Below are 17809 nucleotides of genomic sequence, written 5' to 3' on the forward strand. Positions count from 1 at the left end.
GATGAACTTCACCCCAATACACACGTTCTTTTGCTTCTCTACTGAGTTTTGGAAGGGTGCAACGCTAGTATTTCAACACTTGTCAAAAGAAGGATTGCATGATTGATTTCGCAATGTAATTCCTTATTCATCGTTGTTATTGCTATATCAAAATCGAAATATTGGGAAGGGGAAGGATAGAGAGAAACAAACTGACCTGCACTTTGCTTCATTCTCGATTTCTTATTATTTGATAAGAAAATATATGGGCGGGGTTTGGCATAGCATATGGAATTCACTAATTGTTTTGTCCTCAAACAATTGGGAATAGACAACATTAGAGCTACAATCATTGTCTTAATTTTATCTTTACATTTAACGAAATCATCCGAATATAAAGCAGAGCACAGACTGCTTTCAGTTAATTATTTTCATAACTGTTCATAGTGCTGTCACTTGGGATATATGAATAAGTTATGAGAATACATAGCTAATACGGTTCGAACCATATGACAAAAATATAATTCAGAAAACATGGTTCAATGATATGCCATTCGATTAAATAAAACATAAGCGCTTCGTATGCACGTCCTAACATTTATTTAAAAAAAATATAATATTACTTATATAATTACCATGATGCAGCTAAAATAAGTAAACAAAAAAACTATCTAACTTTCTTTTTCTTTTCATAAACATAAATTAATTATTTAGTACTCACTTCCTTGCCTACTTAATAATTAAAACCGGTACCTTTTATTCGTTTATGAATTAATTAATCCTTAATTCTACAGAAAATCGGCTTTAAACGGCCTATCAGTTACAAAGATAAGGATGCCTTGCATTTCATCAACGCTACAATCAATGAGGTCCAGAGAATTTCCACTCCAGGTAAGTTAATTAATCACCCTTTCTCATGACAACTTCCACGTACGTTCTAATAAATGAAAATTAAATTGGACACAATAATTGGTTGACACAGCGTGCGTTGGCAAGTCGTTCATAATGTAAACCTACACGGTTGGCATTTATTTATCAATTGTAACTATATTCACAGTATTTGTTGTAAACTGCAATGCTTTGTGAGATTTAACAGATAAAGAAAGGAAAATTCGGCGATTTATATTGCATATGTCCATTAAAGACACTGAAAAGCGTTAAAAATTAAAAAAATTAAAAAAGACAGTAGAAATATCAAAAGTGACACATTGTTACCTTCGTCTTTTACGGTCATGTGTTCCTTAAGAGGCGGAGTCCATTGAAGTAAATTTAACTGTATATAGGTCGACATTTAACCTTGTAGTGTATCACCTCTTGAAATAAAAAGTGAATCGAAACTGCGGTATCTGATGAGTTCAATGCAATGACTGATTTCTGATTAGGCTAGCAAGGCAGATTTTACAGTAAGAAAATCTGGATTTGTAAAAACGTTTCATTTTTTTAGGTGTAAAAATGCACCTGAAAAATGTAATTTTTTTTTAAAGGTATAGCGGTACTTAGCGGTTCTGATTTTATAGCTTTGTTTTGGGCAGGGCTGGTGTAGGGGTGACAATTCTGACACTGGCTAGGGTAGGCAAAATCATAGTTCTTAGATACCGGTGATGACATCATACTACAATCATTCATTTTAAAAAAAAGATTGTATTTGTATATAAATAAAAAACGCGATGTCGGTCATTGTTATTTAAAATTATCGCTTTCATTACAATGCATTCCGTTTTTTTTAAAAAAAACAAACTTTATGGCGTTTAAATATTAGAGGCTATTTCACAATTTTAAATTCCAGTGTTTCACTTTACAATTGATTCTTTTATTCATATTTATTTATTTAATTAATTAATTATTTATTTATTTAATTATTTATTTAAAGTTGAAAAGGATAATTGTTATGGTAAACGATTCTTCTAGTTTGCTCTGTATATCTTAATTAGCGAAACCACAAATCATAAAGAAAGAAGTCATATCCCCAGTTCGTCTTGAAAACGAAATGACGCTGTTTTTAATTAAAAAATCTCTGCATCATTATTCTTTTCATTTGATTTCCTCAGATCCAATCAGCCGTCCTTACTTTACCCAGGAAACAGTGACGGTAGAAGGGTACAACATCCCCAGTGGATCGTATGTCATGTTCCACACTTATTCCGCACACATGGATCACACATACTGGAAACGTCCACATGAGTTCCGTCCAAATCACTTTCTCGATATGGCAGGAAGTCTTACAAAGCATGAAGCTTTCTTCCCTTTTGGAATAGGTACTTGCTTTCTACCTTAGTTTTTAGTGATGCGAAATTCCAGTGGATATAAAAGTCTCTTTTCTCTCATTAAGGCAATAGTATCCTACACTTATTCTTGCAAGGATCATGGATGCAACATAAATCAGACAAATTTGAATTATTTCCCTTTTTTGCAGCATTTTGAATTTCTTTTAGAAAATGATATAATGGACTCTACGCCGATTTCATTCACGTGTCTAAACTGAACGCCAGCACAGGACTTGAAAAGGAGATTAGATTCTAATCCCTTTCCTGATAAAGATGCATATTCCGTAGACTGCATGGTGAAAAGGAGTTGAAAAGTTGATAGACCCTAATAAAATTATGCCCACACCAAATCCATCGTAATGCCTTGTCCATGACTCGTTTCAAGCCAAGAAATATTTCATTATTATAACGTCACGTACAGTACATTTATGTATTTATTTTCCAGCTATATTAATTCGAAACTAGACATTTCAATTTAAAACAATTTAAACGTATACTAGAAACGAGAGACGACAAAAATTCAAATAAATGAAATCAGTTGTTGGATAGATTGTGACAGCTTTTTAATCACGCATATTATGTCACGTGTCTAATTACGCTTCAAAATAAAAATATAGACATTGGTTGAGGTGCGTAAGACGTTTAATAAACCAGTTAACTTCGCATTGACTGACGTGAGCAGACGTGAATATGATAGGTTTGACGGTTTAAAAACTTCATATTTACGGAAACCAAGGTCTCTATTTGTTTTATTACATTTATCTGAGGCAAAATATTGAATTTTAAATTGTCTCGGAAAAGGGATAACGCTATTTCAGCTGCATGAAGGTAACACTTCACGTAGTGACTGATTGAGATTTGACAGTGCTATGTGATGAATTATCGCAAATCACATGACGTCATTAGACAAAAATTAATTACAAGAATTGTTTAATAATAGCTGAGAACTAAATTGTAAACCATCATCAAAGGCATCATTAAATTATACAGATACTGAAAAGTATATTTAATCTGATAAACGAGAGGACAAACAGTTTCATTGAGCCAGAAGGATCACTAAGGTTCGCGCATGTTTGAACCTTAGTGATGTTGCTAGAAAATGCATTTATTTATGTTACGTACATTTCAAAAATCTATTCCATTTAAAATATTTAGAATGCATGTACACAAGACGTTTGTAAGGTATGCAAAATTACTTTATATATATCATGAATGTTCATGCATTTTAAATGCTTGTATTTATTAATTCAACGTGGTTGTTAGTTTCTGTTATGCAACTATGGCCTGTACGTATCGAATTAATGTTGCTGGCATATATTTTGTCAAAAACATAATGTCACCTTTCATTTAGTCTCGTTCAACCAGCCCCCGTATTATGTCAACCAAATAAGATTTCACTGAACAACGCGACAGTCTGGTGCAACGAGAAAATCTGGCATTTATACTTCGGGATCATCGTGGCCCATCCTCTTATTGCATATCAACATAAACAACCGAGTAAAATGACGAGCTCAAATTCAAGTTGAAAATATTATGAAATGATAATACTTTCTCCTATATGTTTCTTGTTTATCACTTATTTGCTGACATAATGTACACTAGGAACCATTCTGTCATAAATTGTACAACATTATTTCGATTGAAACTTAATTCTACTTTACAGGTCCTCGGTCTTGCACAGGCGAAGCTTTTGCATCCCAAACTGTGTTCTTATTCGTGAGCAACCTGCTGCAACGGTTTCAATTCATGAGTCCTGTAGGCGAGCAAGCGCCAGCCGCTGAACGAGATCCCATGGCCAGCCGATATCCGAATAATTTTGCCGTCTGTGCAATACCGTCTGAACTTTAAGACGATCAATCCATGAAATGGCTTAACGTCCTTAGGATTTGTTCTTTGAGAGGCGGATAAAGATATATGTTTGGATGTTGTTTGCACCTGACTGGAAGGAGTGCTTTTTGTATTTTGCTAGATGAAAATGAAACGATTCTTGGTAGGAACGAGCTGATTAATGTTTGATAAACCTGTCTACAGACAGTGTTATAGCTATTTCAGTTTAAGAAATTAGGTGAAAGATATTTTAATTTCAAAAGGCTTGTTGACTTTATGTTGTTCTGTATCTGTTGTTGGTCGTGAGCACTTTATGACTTTCATCTTTATCAAATTAGAGACTAATTAGTCGTCGGTTTGCTTTGTGAAAAATAGTTTTCTGGTTTAAAAAGAAGCAATAGAAAGCAAAATAAAACAAGAAGATGTGTGCATTTTTTTAATAGAAATCTTTGAGTTTGTTGTAACAGATCAACACTCGAGAGGCAATGTTCTTCAGTAACCCGTAATGAGCATTTAAATATAGGCTACCAACACAGGTCTTGATGAGTTTGGTATTGTCGTAGAGTCTGTAGCTCTAAATAGTTTGAATAAAGCTTGGAATGTCAATCAAAAAAAAGGTAAGAATACATCTAGAATGGTTCAAATAATAAGCCAGATTCATGCGTAAAATGTCTTTGATCTAGATGTTAGCATAGGTTGCTTCTAACTTTGAACTTTGAACCGCTAAACATTATTTTAATGAAAACTAACACATGGCATTCATTTCCTGGCTTGAAGTATATGTTCATTACTATCATAAAACGTAAATAAGTTCATGCGATTACGTTACATGTTTCAGATGAAAACTTGAATTTGATTTAAACCAAAAACTCCCAAATAATGACGATTCATGGAAAGCGAGACGTTTTGGAATATGAGCCCGAGTTCGGATTACGGGCACAACAGTCATCGAGAATATGACACTTTCATTTAAATGCTGAATTTATACTTATCTTGATGATGTCTGCATAGATGTGCATGGTAATATGTACATGTGCTTACATAAGCAAAGATTCGACACATTTTTAATTAAATCCAGTGTTCATTTAAATTTAATCCGATATTGCTGTGTTTAAGTGCGCTTAAATGGCGTTCATATTCAAATACATCTAGTTGTGCTGAGCGTAGAATAGCGTGAGAAAATTTCATAAAATGTTATAAAAAGACAGGACCATTTGTTTTCAAAATAGACACAACTCAGTGGTGCTCAATTTAAAACTCTAAAACGTTACATCTGCATGTTTTGCATATTTGATCTCTGATTCAATATACAATAGAAAATTCGAAATTAGACCGGCCTCTAATAACAGCCTACCTCAAAAGTGAGCAGCCAAATAATTTTGAAGTAAACAAAAATACATAAGAAAACTAAGACGCAAAACTAGAACCAGGAACAGGTTCAAAAGTTCATTTCTAGAACGATCTATGATGTCAACAATACAAGGTCTATTGCTAAAATTATAATAAAGAGCACGGCAAACATCAGGTCAAGGTCCAGTACAAAAAACAGATATATTTAATATATAATCATTAAGAAATACCAACAAATAATACAAATAAAATATACATAGTAAAATAATCTCTGACATATTTTCAACAATAGTTTTGCAATGAATTGCGAATGAATTGGTGGATATGTTGTCTGATTTGTGTACTCGTAAAATAAATTTTAAAAAAATAATTGAAAAGAATACGCAAGTATAGTTTTTATAGTTGTAATGACCAGGATATATCATTAAATACCAGATTAGGTTTTGTGGAAATAAAGATTTTAACCTTGCATGCAGATAGGTTTGAATACACACTCATACATATAATTACCTAAGGGAGTAAATCAGAAATGCATGCATTACTGTCGACAATACAGGTAAAATGTATTTTTAAATTCTATAGAATCATTGATCAATACTGCTTCTGATAATTCCCACAGACAATCATAATATAATTTACACAAGAATATTCGTTGGTTTGATGGTGGCTGCACATTTTTCAGGTAAAGATGTAATTTTCGAATTAAATTTTAATCTGACATGAAATCAATATGAAATCAACAACAAATTTAATAAGACTTTTAAGTTTGACTAACTCGGAGAAAGATTATCCATGCTGTTTCTGTTGATCTGATTGGGATAACTAACATTACTTTGGGAAAAAGGATTTCTAAACATTAGTCACACATCAGATACATAGATCCAACGGTAAAAGTAGAATTAAAATGATACGAGAATTAACCGTTCAACAACATAAACGCATGTGAGTTCAGAGAAGAATAATCTACTTATGTAATGCATACAAAACATCAGTTCTAAAATTTTATAGAATCTTAAGAAATTAAATCTTCCTTGTGTTCTGTACTGTAATTTTCCAAATACCATTACACTTAAATATGATTGCAAACAAGACTAAATCGTGGACAGTACCGACAGCCAAACATATTCCGTTCGTATGTGTTGCCTATTACATCTCTACATAAACAGTACAACCTCATTCATGAATGCTGTATTGATTGTATTTAGGTCTTTAACGATTATCCATGTGAAATATCGAAATTAGTCTATGGTGTAGAAAAAACCACATTGCTGCTAAAATATATACAGATGAAAATAAACATTTTGATTCCAGTACGTATACAATATCTGTGTTATCTATGTAAAGAAAATCAACGAAACCAAAACAAAAACGAGATCATTATTGCATAATGGTAACTCTTGCGACCCTGCTCTTAAAATGTATAAATTACAGACATAAAAATGCATTCCATTATCCATAATCTGTGTGGTTATGATTTACATAGATTCACAAAGTCGTTGGCGAAAAATGATTTTCATCCAAAGGAATAAATCATACCTAACGATTATGAAAATTATATAATTTTCCTTATCAATTTAATTGCTATAATAGTAAAAGAAAAATCGGAAAGAGATTTAAAAGATAACTATTAGAGTTTTAGATAGCTTTAGATTTACCTGATAGGCTCTATATACTAATGGAAAGAATCTAAGATATGATAGTTTTGTCAAACTTGCGAGACTCTTTAAGAACATGGAACCTAATTATTCGATACAAGGCAAAGGTAAAGAAGATTCAGCAAGTTGCTGTTGAGAAATTATAATTCCAGTCTAAGAGAACCAGGAATTAGATAAGCGCATTGTCAGTATGCAAGATATGCGTCGAGCTTGTTTCTTTAAACTGAAAACAGAAAAAGAGTTGACTAGAAATATTCTAAACAGTTGGGTCACAGATTTAAAAAAAATAGTATTGTATGTTTACAACACTATCCTGCATCTAGGACAATGTCATTTGCTATACACCTAGAGACTACGCATTTATATGGTTTGGGGGACTGAGATAATAAATGCTCTTATCAATCTCAATTGGGCAAATGAAACAGGGATTGTACCAGTATGTATTCGGGTGGGGTTCTATCTAGAAAAGACAAGCAAGAAATCCACCTGAATGAGATATTTATATATGAAGTGTAAGTTAATGAATATATCTAATCGCTAACACTACAACTCACGCACAAACTAATTGCACTTTGGGTATCTACAGATAGATAGAAAGACCTATCCTAGGTATGCAAACAAATACCACGATTCTAATGACGAGCCAAATCCTATGAAATTGTATAAATAACCGTTTCTGTCCACTTTTGAATGCATCTGTCCTGTTTTGACTTGTGACTGATAATTGTCTTGCTGATGCAACAGAGAGATGAAATTGCTTAAACGATCAAATTATGAATCTCTTGGCTTCGTGGACAGATGAGAATCAAACTCAATTAAATAATAGTATGCACAATTACTTTAATATCCTTGAACGATTGTTGGCATAATCACCAATAGGTGCGAGTAAATATACAAGCGCATTCATATATATGATAAATGCACACATACTTTATCTATCGAAATGATAAGTGTGTGATTTTCGATATGTATGATGACTTCAATCGAGTCTCATGCGTATAATGACACTGACCTTTAGGTGAAATGCCAAATATTCCCCAAATGTGATGAAGTTATTTCATGAGTCCGCACCATGACAATGACTAATCAAAAAGTCAACGACTCACAACGAATCATTTAGGAATGATTTCGCGTATTCCACTCATCAACAAGGAATCGCTGATGATTGATTTCGCGTATGCCGCTAATCCACAACGAATCACGGAGGAATGATCCGCGTATTTCACTCCGCCAAGACGAATCACTGAGGAATGGTTTCATCTATTTCATTCCACCATGACGAATCAATGAGGAACGATTCCATGTATTTCACACCTCCACGATGAATCAATGATGAATGATTTCGCGTAATTAGCTCATCCACGACAAATCAATGAAGAATTATTCCGCGTATTTCACTCATCCATGACGAATCAGTGAGGAATGACTCTTTGTATTACACTCCAGCAGAACTCTTGAAGGATCCAATGGGAACATAGCTACAGTGCAGATCCTTTATTCCAGAATATTTTGTCCCTTACGCTGAGTCGACCTACATCACCCGTTTTTCAACGTCACTGAAGTTACCATCAGCAACGATATCGGAGTTGAACAAACCTACGGAGTTCACTAACTCGGAACAGCAAAATGCAACAAATGAACTGTTCAGTAACCAGTCACCAAACGTGTCTAAGTAGTAAAATAGTTAGATGTATTACGCATGCGCACCAGCAACTAAAATGGTATAGTCGTTTGGGTATCTACAGAAATTAGTACGAAAAATTAATATCAGGCGACAACGTTTGGTTTTGCCCAAACTGTACAATCTTCTCTAACTACCACCGTTGATACACATGTTGAGTAGATCAGATACGTTGATACCCAGGATTACAAAGAAAATTTGAAAACTAGTTTGATGAAGAAAACTTATGAAAAGCGAATAATACCGGCAGTGAAAAGTAAAGAACAAAATGGTACAATTAAGAGATGAAATTAAAAGAAAATAAAAAATATTCAAATAACAAATAAGTCATCAATATGATAGGAAACTTAACAACAGATTTGAAATAATTATGAAAATACAAGAGCCAGAACAAACTTTCTAGGGCATTCCTTCACTTAAGACAAATATATAATTAGGAGAAACAGATAAAGGGAAGGATGAAACACTGAAAACTAAATTATGTAGTCTATTTGTCAACTTCTGTGACATGGCTTTAACATATCTATATTTCCAAGAGAACAAAACAATTAAAATATAGTAGTAACGAGTTAAGGAGTTCCAACGCTGATACATGATTTAAGCCAATCAAAAGCTTGTTGACCACATGAGATAAATTAAATACTTAACGGAACTGTCTTATTAGTTGGCACAGTTGCATAACACCTCTTGGTACATTATTTGGAAATTTGCAAGATCATGATGGATTGGTCTCTGAAACGTTTATGCCCACTGTTATTAAAGATGATCTAACTCATTCACGTTCTTTGCAAAGGGCTTGAGTATAATGTCTTGTTACGTGCTGAAGATCGTAGGTAACCTTAATATCATACTTGATAAACAACATGCCTTCCCGAAACTACACGGCTGCCAAAATGATCTGTGTTGCGTTATTAATAATTGGGATAACATTTTGATAAAGGTGACTAATTAGATATTGTTGTATTAGACTTTCAAAATGTTTTTGACATTGTCCCCCACGATCTCTCAAAGAGTAAATTATTCCATTATTGAATTGCAGGCAAAACTCTGCACTGATAGACTTTTTATGTTTTGGAAAACAATGTGTGACGGTTACGAGTAAGATTGGTCCAATATAGCTTCTGGAGAACACCAGAGCACTGTACCTGAAGCGGTGACATCATCCAGGCAAATCAATGACATGATTCAAATCGATTCGGAAATTCGCCTCCTTGCCAGTGACTGTGTATGCTACAAGAGTTAACATTGAATGATACTATGAAGTCGGATACGACATTGCAAATGATTGACGCATCAGCTATGCACTTTTAGAAGAGATGGCTACAATTTACAAAAGACTGAGGGTGTTATTAATGAGAATGCAGATATAGGTCATTTATATCTTGTTCATCTTCTGACTTATTTAAGCCGAAACAGCATGTACAGAGTTTTCACTAATTAAAGACAAAATACATATACACAAGTTAAAAGAGTTCTTCAAATACGCTCTAAAAAGGCAAACAATAACACCATGAAAAGTAGAAGCTTTAAAATCTGCAAATGTATTGCTGTGGACATTTTCAATTTGATTTGATATATACTTTGGTGGAGACGTCTTGTTGGGTTGTTTGTTACAACATCTATAATAGTAGTCATTATTGATGCTATAATTGACCGCATCAACCGCTATGCAGCCCATGCAAGTTCATTTGTTCTATTTTATATTGATTTTCGTTTCATTAATTTGTTGTTACACTTTATCATTTAACGATCTTTGAGGTATCTCCAATTAGGCACCATTAGTAATGTTTATGTTTCAGCTTTTGTTCAGTTTTTGTTTTCTATTCAGTTCTTATTAATTGAATAATGTCAAGGAAATATTTACACAATTTTACTATTTTTATCTTTCCAACCTCCGACCATAAATCTCAGTTCTTGTTCTAGCTTTTTACATATTGAAATAGTTGAAAATAACAGAGGGTGTTGCACAAAACACCTTGCAGACAATATGTCGAGAATACAATTTCGCCAACAAAATGTCTATGTTTTCGAAATTAGGCTGATCAGCAGATATTTTCTTGATGCCGCAACCCCATGGTTGTATTATTTGCGTCCATAGAAAACATAAAGGCATTATAGCTCTGCTCGTGGACTCAGAATTATGCACATGCGATGGATGCCTTGACAATCTAGTAGAAGGAACTATTTTTAAGTAATCATATATCCAAATCTGCTTGATAACCATAGTTCTAGATCGAATCATATTGCCAGACAATGTTGTCAGCCCCATTGTGCCCCATAATGCATTGGTACCCGGTGTGTCCAATAATGCATGCTACATGTAGCTTTTACAACTCTGGCTTATTTGCACATTGAAACTTCCAAGTTTAAATAAATATAAATTTTATTCAGAGCTGTAAATTTTAGTAATTATCTTTAGTTAGATTTGCCTTCGTGACTAGGGTCTGTGTTAGGAATGTTAAATGCGTAAAATTACATAGGATCTCTCTGTGTGTGTGTGTGTGTGTGTTTGTGTGTAAGAGGGTAAGAAAACGCACGGTCAAAATGGGGCTCAACCCCGGGACCTCCGTCACTATATATGCCTGCTTCTGTGAGATAAAGAGGTAACAGATTTTAATCACCATTAGCATATTAAGGAGGGCATGATAATGTATTATTGGTCTACTGACTAAGCTTCATCTACTTCTTAGCATCTGAACAGTTCATGTCTTATTTTTACATTTTACCCGTTTGTTTAATTTACAGTCTTTTACACATATTATATAAGGAACTCCACAATTATGTACCTCTAATGAGATTTTGCAGCGCCAGAACAAACAGGGTTAAATGCAAACTGACGACATTTTTTACTTTCAGATTCAGAAATATTGACCATCTGGCAATTTACGGAGGAAGATTAAAACTAAACGAATAGCTTCTAGGCGGTTAGAGAAGTTAGTAAATTTGTTTTCTCTATGGATACAGCCATTAAAATCCTTATTTATTACCTAATTACTACAAGAAACAGAGTCAGATTAATCAGATATTTTTAATGACTGTATTAGAGCCTTTAATCAATCATTAACAATTCAACCTCTTTATTAGTGAAAATCGTGTTCGAATTATCGGTAATGTACACGCGCTATGTACTTTGTACACAAAAGAACATTTTTGTGCGAGTACATTTACTACTTAGAATGGGGATGGGTGAGGGAAGCAGATGGCACCAGTGAACTTTATTGCTTCGAGATGCAAATGAAAATGAACTGCCAAAGATTTAGACATGTAAATAAGATAACAGCTTACAATAGCATTTCTTTTAACATGACGCATGAGATTATTATACAAGGAACAAAACCACACTGATAAATGTCAAGCTTATCTTCTGTGTGGCTACTCTGATGTATATGCCTATTACGTAGGAGAGATATTCTATCATTCTGAAAAACAATTATGAAAAGCAATGAAAGAGATATTATATCACTCTGAAAAACTATTATAGAAAACATTGAAAGAGATGTTAGAAGGAAGCTAAGACCAGTATATCTGAACTAGTCTGCCCAGTTCGAGCGATATATCCAATATTAATTAGATTTCGTATTTGAAACTGTTTACAAATATCGCCCTTAGCTCCCGTACACACCCACCTGTTGGTACCAAAATGTCAATTTCATTGGCGAATGGTTTAGAAGTTTGAGTGCATGAACCATAGAAATGAAAATTCCGATAAAAAACAATCAGAGAAAATTCAAAGAAATGTGTATTAGTTAACTGGCGACTTGTTGAATTGCGTGATTTAATGTACAAATGGACCATGCTGACATTCGGCGTGGAAATAGATCACTCTCGACGGTTTGGGTAGAAACAGGTCAAACTGACATTCTGGATGGAAATAGATCACTCTCGATGGTCTGGATAGAAACAGGTCATCAGTGATTGTCTGGCTAGGTTTTGAAGATACTATATGGATTATGGATAGTTAGAACAACACAATACTAAATCATTTTAGTTTAATTATAGGATCTAGAGGCAATGAAGGACCATTCCATGCCATTATTCTCATTCAGTTTTAACGGTACAAACTTCGCTTAAGTCATTACAAGAAAAGGTTGGAAGGAAAAGAACAATACATAATATTTTCAAGATTTACTGTTTATTTTGCCTCACATTTATTTCATTTTTATGAACACATCATGTGATAGTACTTTACCTGGTTAATACAGATATGTCTTTATTTTATCAATTTCACAAACAAACATTTTTTCTGTGAATTTCTTCAATATTTCACTCAAAAACATTCATTTACAAAACAATATAGGAAGAACCAGTTGAACTATTTTCAAAACACATGTTGGCTACAAACGATATTTTGACAGACTTAATACAGAAATAAAACAATATCAGTTCTGTATAAACAGTTGATTCAAAGCACATCAAGAAAAAATAAGACGTGGGCACAGGAGTCCATGATTCACGGGAACACCATGACCATGTTCGATGTATATATAAAGCCAACAACTGGATCTTAGGCAGAAGGACAAACGATGAGCCATGGACTTTAACCTACGCGGACAGAGGTGAGATGTCCTTGGTCTAGACACAGGTGAGCACCTCACAACATAATACAACACAGAGTCCACTTGTGTAACAGAAAATTAGTGAATGTGGCTCTAACTTTTGGGGCTGGTTCGGAATAATGCGTAAATTGCACGAAGACTTAATGCCCAAAGCTGAAATCAGCTGTTGTAACACAGTTTTACACTTAAATAAAGACCGATCATGACGCAGACGACGTCGACAGCGCTGACAGGTCTAACGACACCGACGACGCAGGTTTAGTTAGCATCAGCTCTCTTGCACTTCGGGCAGGTGAGGTACCAAGTGTGTGTGTGTGTGTGTGTGTGTGTGAGAGAGAGAGAGAGATAGAGAGAGAGAGAGAAGGGGGGGGGGTAATACTTAGGGACATGAATAACATAAGAATGTCGTCTGCTCGAGTTTCAATCTTACGATAACAATACAAGCCACTTAGAAATCTGTTGTTTTTTTTTTCAATGTAGAATGTACGTAATTTTTTTTATATATAAGATCTCAAAGAATGGATGCATTTAAATTCAAATATTTTCAAATCATTTTAGTCTTAAAAAGAAAGTACTGAAATGTAGAAAAAAGTAATTAAATATTTCCTTTATACAGCTTCAAATTATAGAAATCTTTCGTTATCCATATCTATATTGATATCCCATGTAACATATATTTTTCGCGGTGGAAAAATTATGCGATTTAGTTCAAAACCTAAGTATTTTACTATTTACTAATTATATGTTGACTATTGTGGCACTAGAGATTTAGTAAATTTTATAGTGTAACTTCAAAATCATTTAAATTCTCCACTTCTGTGAATTCCCGCTCTACAGTACTCTCAGAATATTTTCATGTGCATCAATATTTCAAGAACATTTTAGAAAGAACTATCATTTGTCAGGATCAGTATATTAATCAGTCCAAAAATCAATCAAAAAACTCATTTAGTCAAGTGATTGAAGAATCGATTTATCACTATGATTTATAGACTTCTCTCTGGACACACACACACACACACACACACACACACACACACACATATTTTTGATCATATATACTAGATTGGATGTCAGATCCTTCGAGGTTTTATCTCTCTTGTCTACCTGCTTAGGGAGCTTAAGCTGAGGCTATGACTCATGTAAATAATAGTATTTTGGAAAACTGGCCTAGTAGAAAGAAAAAAATGATACATTGCTATAAAGAAAACAATAAGTCTACTTGCATAGTTGTACAGATGTCAGTGAAACAGCTTCGTAAATCTGCATTAAGATGTTAGGTACGTTGGACAGTATTGTAACATGTTGATAAATTATTTGTGATATATTGTATATGCATATAGACATATTTATAATTCAGCCATAATCACAAGAATTCAGAAGCAAGATAAAATAAATAATATACGTGCAGGTAATGCCGATTAAATCAGAACCTTGTGTTATTGTAGTTTGCCACTGTGCCGACAAACTGAATCAGCCGTTAATTCTATTTCTCCAATAAGTACTAATTCCATGTAAATCAATAAGTGACTCCGTATGAAACCTGATGTCAATTGCTATCGATTTATCCATGGGAAGCAGGTACCTTTCACTGTTTAACTTCAAACGTACATTGTGCATGTCAGATGAAGTGTTATAATACGTTGCATTTGCTACTGCGCTCAAAGTTGTAGACTAATTATTGGAATAACTATTTACTACATCGAATAATGGATGCACACATGCTGCATAAAGTTTGTGACGAGACAGAGAAACATAATTACTTGATCTTGGACAGGATATTCAGAAGAAAAAAAAGAAACTCCGCATTATTTTAGGATTCGGTGTTTGATGCTGTCACTGAGAAAGCGCCTTCAATAAACATGAACACTCGTAATCGTGAAATCATGGAGGATACAACGCAATGCGCAGAAGCAAAGGAATTGGACAATGTGGAGAATTACGTCTTGGACACAAACTTAGTTCCTGAAACTGAATCAAATGGAATTTTTGGAAAAGTTTCGTCGACTGAAATAACCAGTGAGGATAGAGACTTAATAAAAGACACATTTAGTACTGAGGTTTTTGATTGTGAACTCAGTTTAAAGGAGTCTAGCGTGAGCATAGAATCCACTAAAAAAGGGCCAGTTCATGAGGTAAGTCATAACGAACTGGATAAAATTGGCGCAACAAATGACTATGGGTGCCAGAAAAAGAGTACGGTGGGCTCGTGCGAAAATGTAAAACGTTTATCAGCCAGGCGTAATGCACTGTGTGACCCTTTTAAACTCCTGATTCCACAGGAAATGCGAGAACGTCTTGAGCAGGAGACTGCACGCCGGCGTTCTTCTATCGTGCACAGAGTGACTACATTTTGTGTTGTCAAGCTGTCTATTCCTACCGAGGAATATCTCATTTAAGTAGCTAACATCTCTCTGTTGTCTTACAAATTGAAACCTCAGTGTATGACGCTGACGAATTTGTAGTTAATTCTCAGTATGATGTGATTTTATCAATAGTACTCTCTATCGTAAATGAATAGTTTTTCTCATGCTGACAGGCTGATATATGTGTGAACATTTATGGATAATTGAAGACTTCGTGGAATTTACTGGAAATGACACTTCGTGTACGACTTGGGAATATCTCAAGAATTGTATAAAGATATTAGAGATCGATAGATAACTGAATATTCCTACCAAAAATAACAATTATTAGAAATGGTCTTGTAAATAAAATATACTCAAATTTTCAAATCAATAAGCAGCAGAGAGGGTGAACAGACCACGTGCTCGAATTGTCATTTATGAAAAATAAAACTTCATGTGAAAAAAATGAAAAAATATAAGCGTAATAACGCCAAACCGAAGCATCTAACTTTACAGAGAGCTTCTCTAATTGGGTTAGATTTTTGTGTTACTTTTATTTGTCGTTAGTGTTTTTTGGTAATGCTGAACGATGTTTAACTGGCTCTTGTTTTCGCGTCGCTGTGAAATCAGTGACATCCATGTTGTAGAAATAAAATAAATAATATGAATCTATATTTTGTTCGATGTAGAGCATCCACCCCCACAAGTGGATTAACAACAATAATAACAAAAAATAAAAAGCGTGCACTTACAGGTAATTGTGTAAAATGTGGTACAAATAAAAAGAAATTTATTTCTAATAATAAAACTGGTGGTGATATCGCTACTTCATTAGGAAAATTATGAGGAATTCAATGGGCTAAATACCCAGGAGCAAAACATCTTCCGGGATATAATTATTGCGATCCTGGAACCAGACTTGATATTCGTCTTGACGAGCGAGATCAACCAAGACCTGGAGAGTATCCAATAAAAGCGATTGATAAAGCATGTCATGTCACGATGTAGCTTATAAAAGTAAAGATCTGCAGCAACGACATTTTGCAGACGTAAATCTAATTCATGCATTAAATTCTATATACAAAAACTTTCAGAGATTCATTAGCTAATTGGTTGGTAAGATCTGCGATGAAAAGTAAATTATTATTTGGAGCCGGTAATTAATCAGCCAATTATTATAAATTAATATAATCGATCTTTATAGCCCAAGATGATATTGGAAAGGCAGAGCAGCGATTAGTATACTCGCTGATGCAGCAAACGTTACACGTTCTGCTGCTGCAAAATGGTTAGCACGATAGGCAATATGGCAAATCTATCTACCACCACCTAAACAAATTCAGTAAGCCCATGTTGATGTCAGCACTCCTAATGAAGCTCATCAAGCAGAAAATATATTTTTTACCACATGGTACTATTGACATTGGAAGACGTAAATTAACATTCAAATACGCGTTGACTGGCGTTGACGTTGCAAGTAGATATAAGGAAGCAGAGAGGTTACCAGCTAAAACAGCAACTGAAATTTCTGCTGATTTTGAACGATTTTATTAACGAGTACGCCTACAATAGCCACCACTATTAAGGGAAGATTCTGGCAAAGAATGTCTTGGTGATGAAAACACATGATGTGAAAATCAGACGAGGACATTCTGCAATTCATCGTGATCAGACAATTGTTGAACGATATAATGGAACGCTTGCTGAGCGGATATTTGGATATCAATATGCGAAGGAAATAATTCAGAAAGATACGATATCTCGCGAGTGGGTTGCAAAATTATCAAGTGTAATAAATGCATTAAATAATGAAATTTCTCGAACTACTGCCATGAAACCTATTAATGCGATTGCAAAATAACATACCAATACAACGACATGAATTTTCAAAACAACCAGTATTAGGTAAAGTTACTGTAAGATATTTATATGAACCCGATGAACTTGAAGGTGGTAAAAAAAGAGCGACTGATCCTATTAGGAGTATTACAACACACAAAAGTTATAGCGTGGTAAGATCCACGGGTAGACCTGCAATCTACAGATTAGATTCAACTGCTCCTCAACGTGTATTTGTACGCAAGCAATTACAATTAAACAAGAATATGAGAAAAAACTTGAGCAAAGCAAAAGAAAATTGGATTGGACA

At 34.2% G+C, this 17809-nt stretch overlaps 1 protein-coding gene across 1 annotated transcript in view; it reads left to right on the forward strand.

The window, feature by feature from the left end:
* LOC149808600 (cytochrome P450 2D28-like) overlaps nt 1–6733 on the forward strand; it is a 32228-nt gene extending 25495 nt beyond the window's left edge. The window contains exons 6-8 of the mRNA XM_089979791.1: nt 774–870; nt 2028–2234; nt 3907–6733. Of these exons, the coding sequence (XP_089835917.1) occupies nt 774–870; nt 2028–2234; nt 3907–4091 (489 nt within the window). The 3' untranslated portion in view covers nt 4092–6733. The remainder of the gene's footprint in view (nt 1–773; nt 871–2027; nt 2235–3906) is intronic.
* Nucleotides 6734–17809: the final 11076 nt, after the last annotated feature.

Source organism: Sinohyriopsis cumingii, chromosome 1, assembly GCF_028554795.1.
Source record: "Sinohyriopsis cumingii isolate HCF-2022 chromosome 1, ASM2855479v2, whole genome shotgun sequence".
Lineage (NCBI taxonomy): Eukaryota > Metazoa > Mollusca > Bivalvia > Unionida > Unionidae > Sinohyriopsis > Sinohyriopsis cumingii.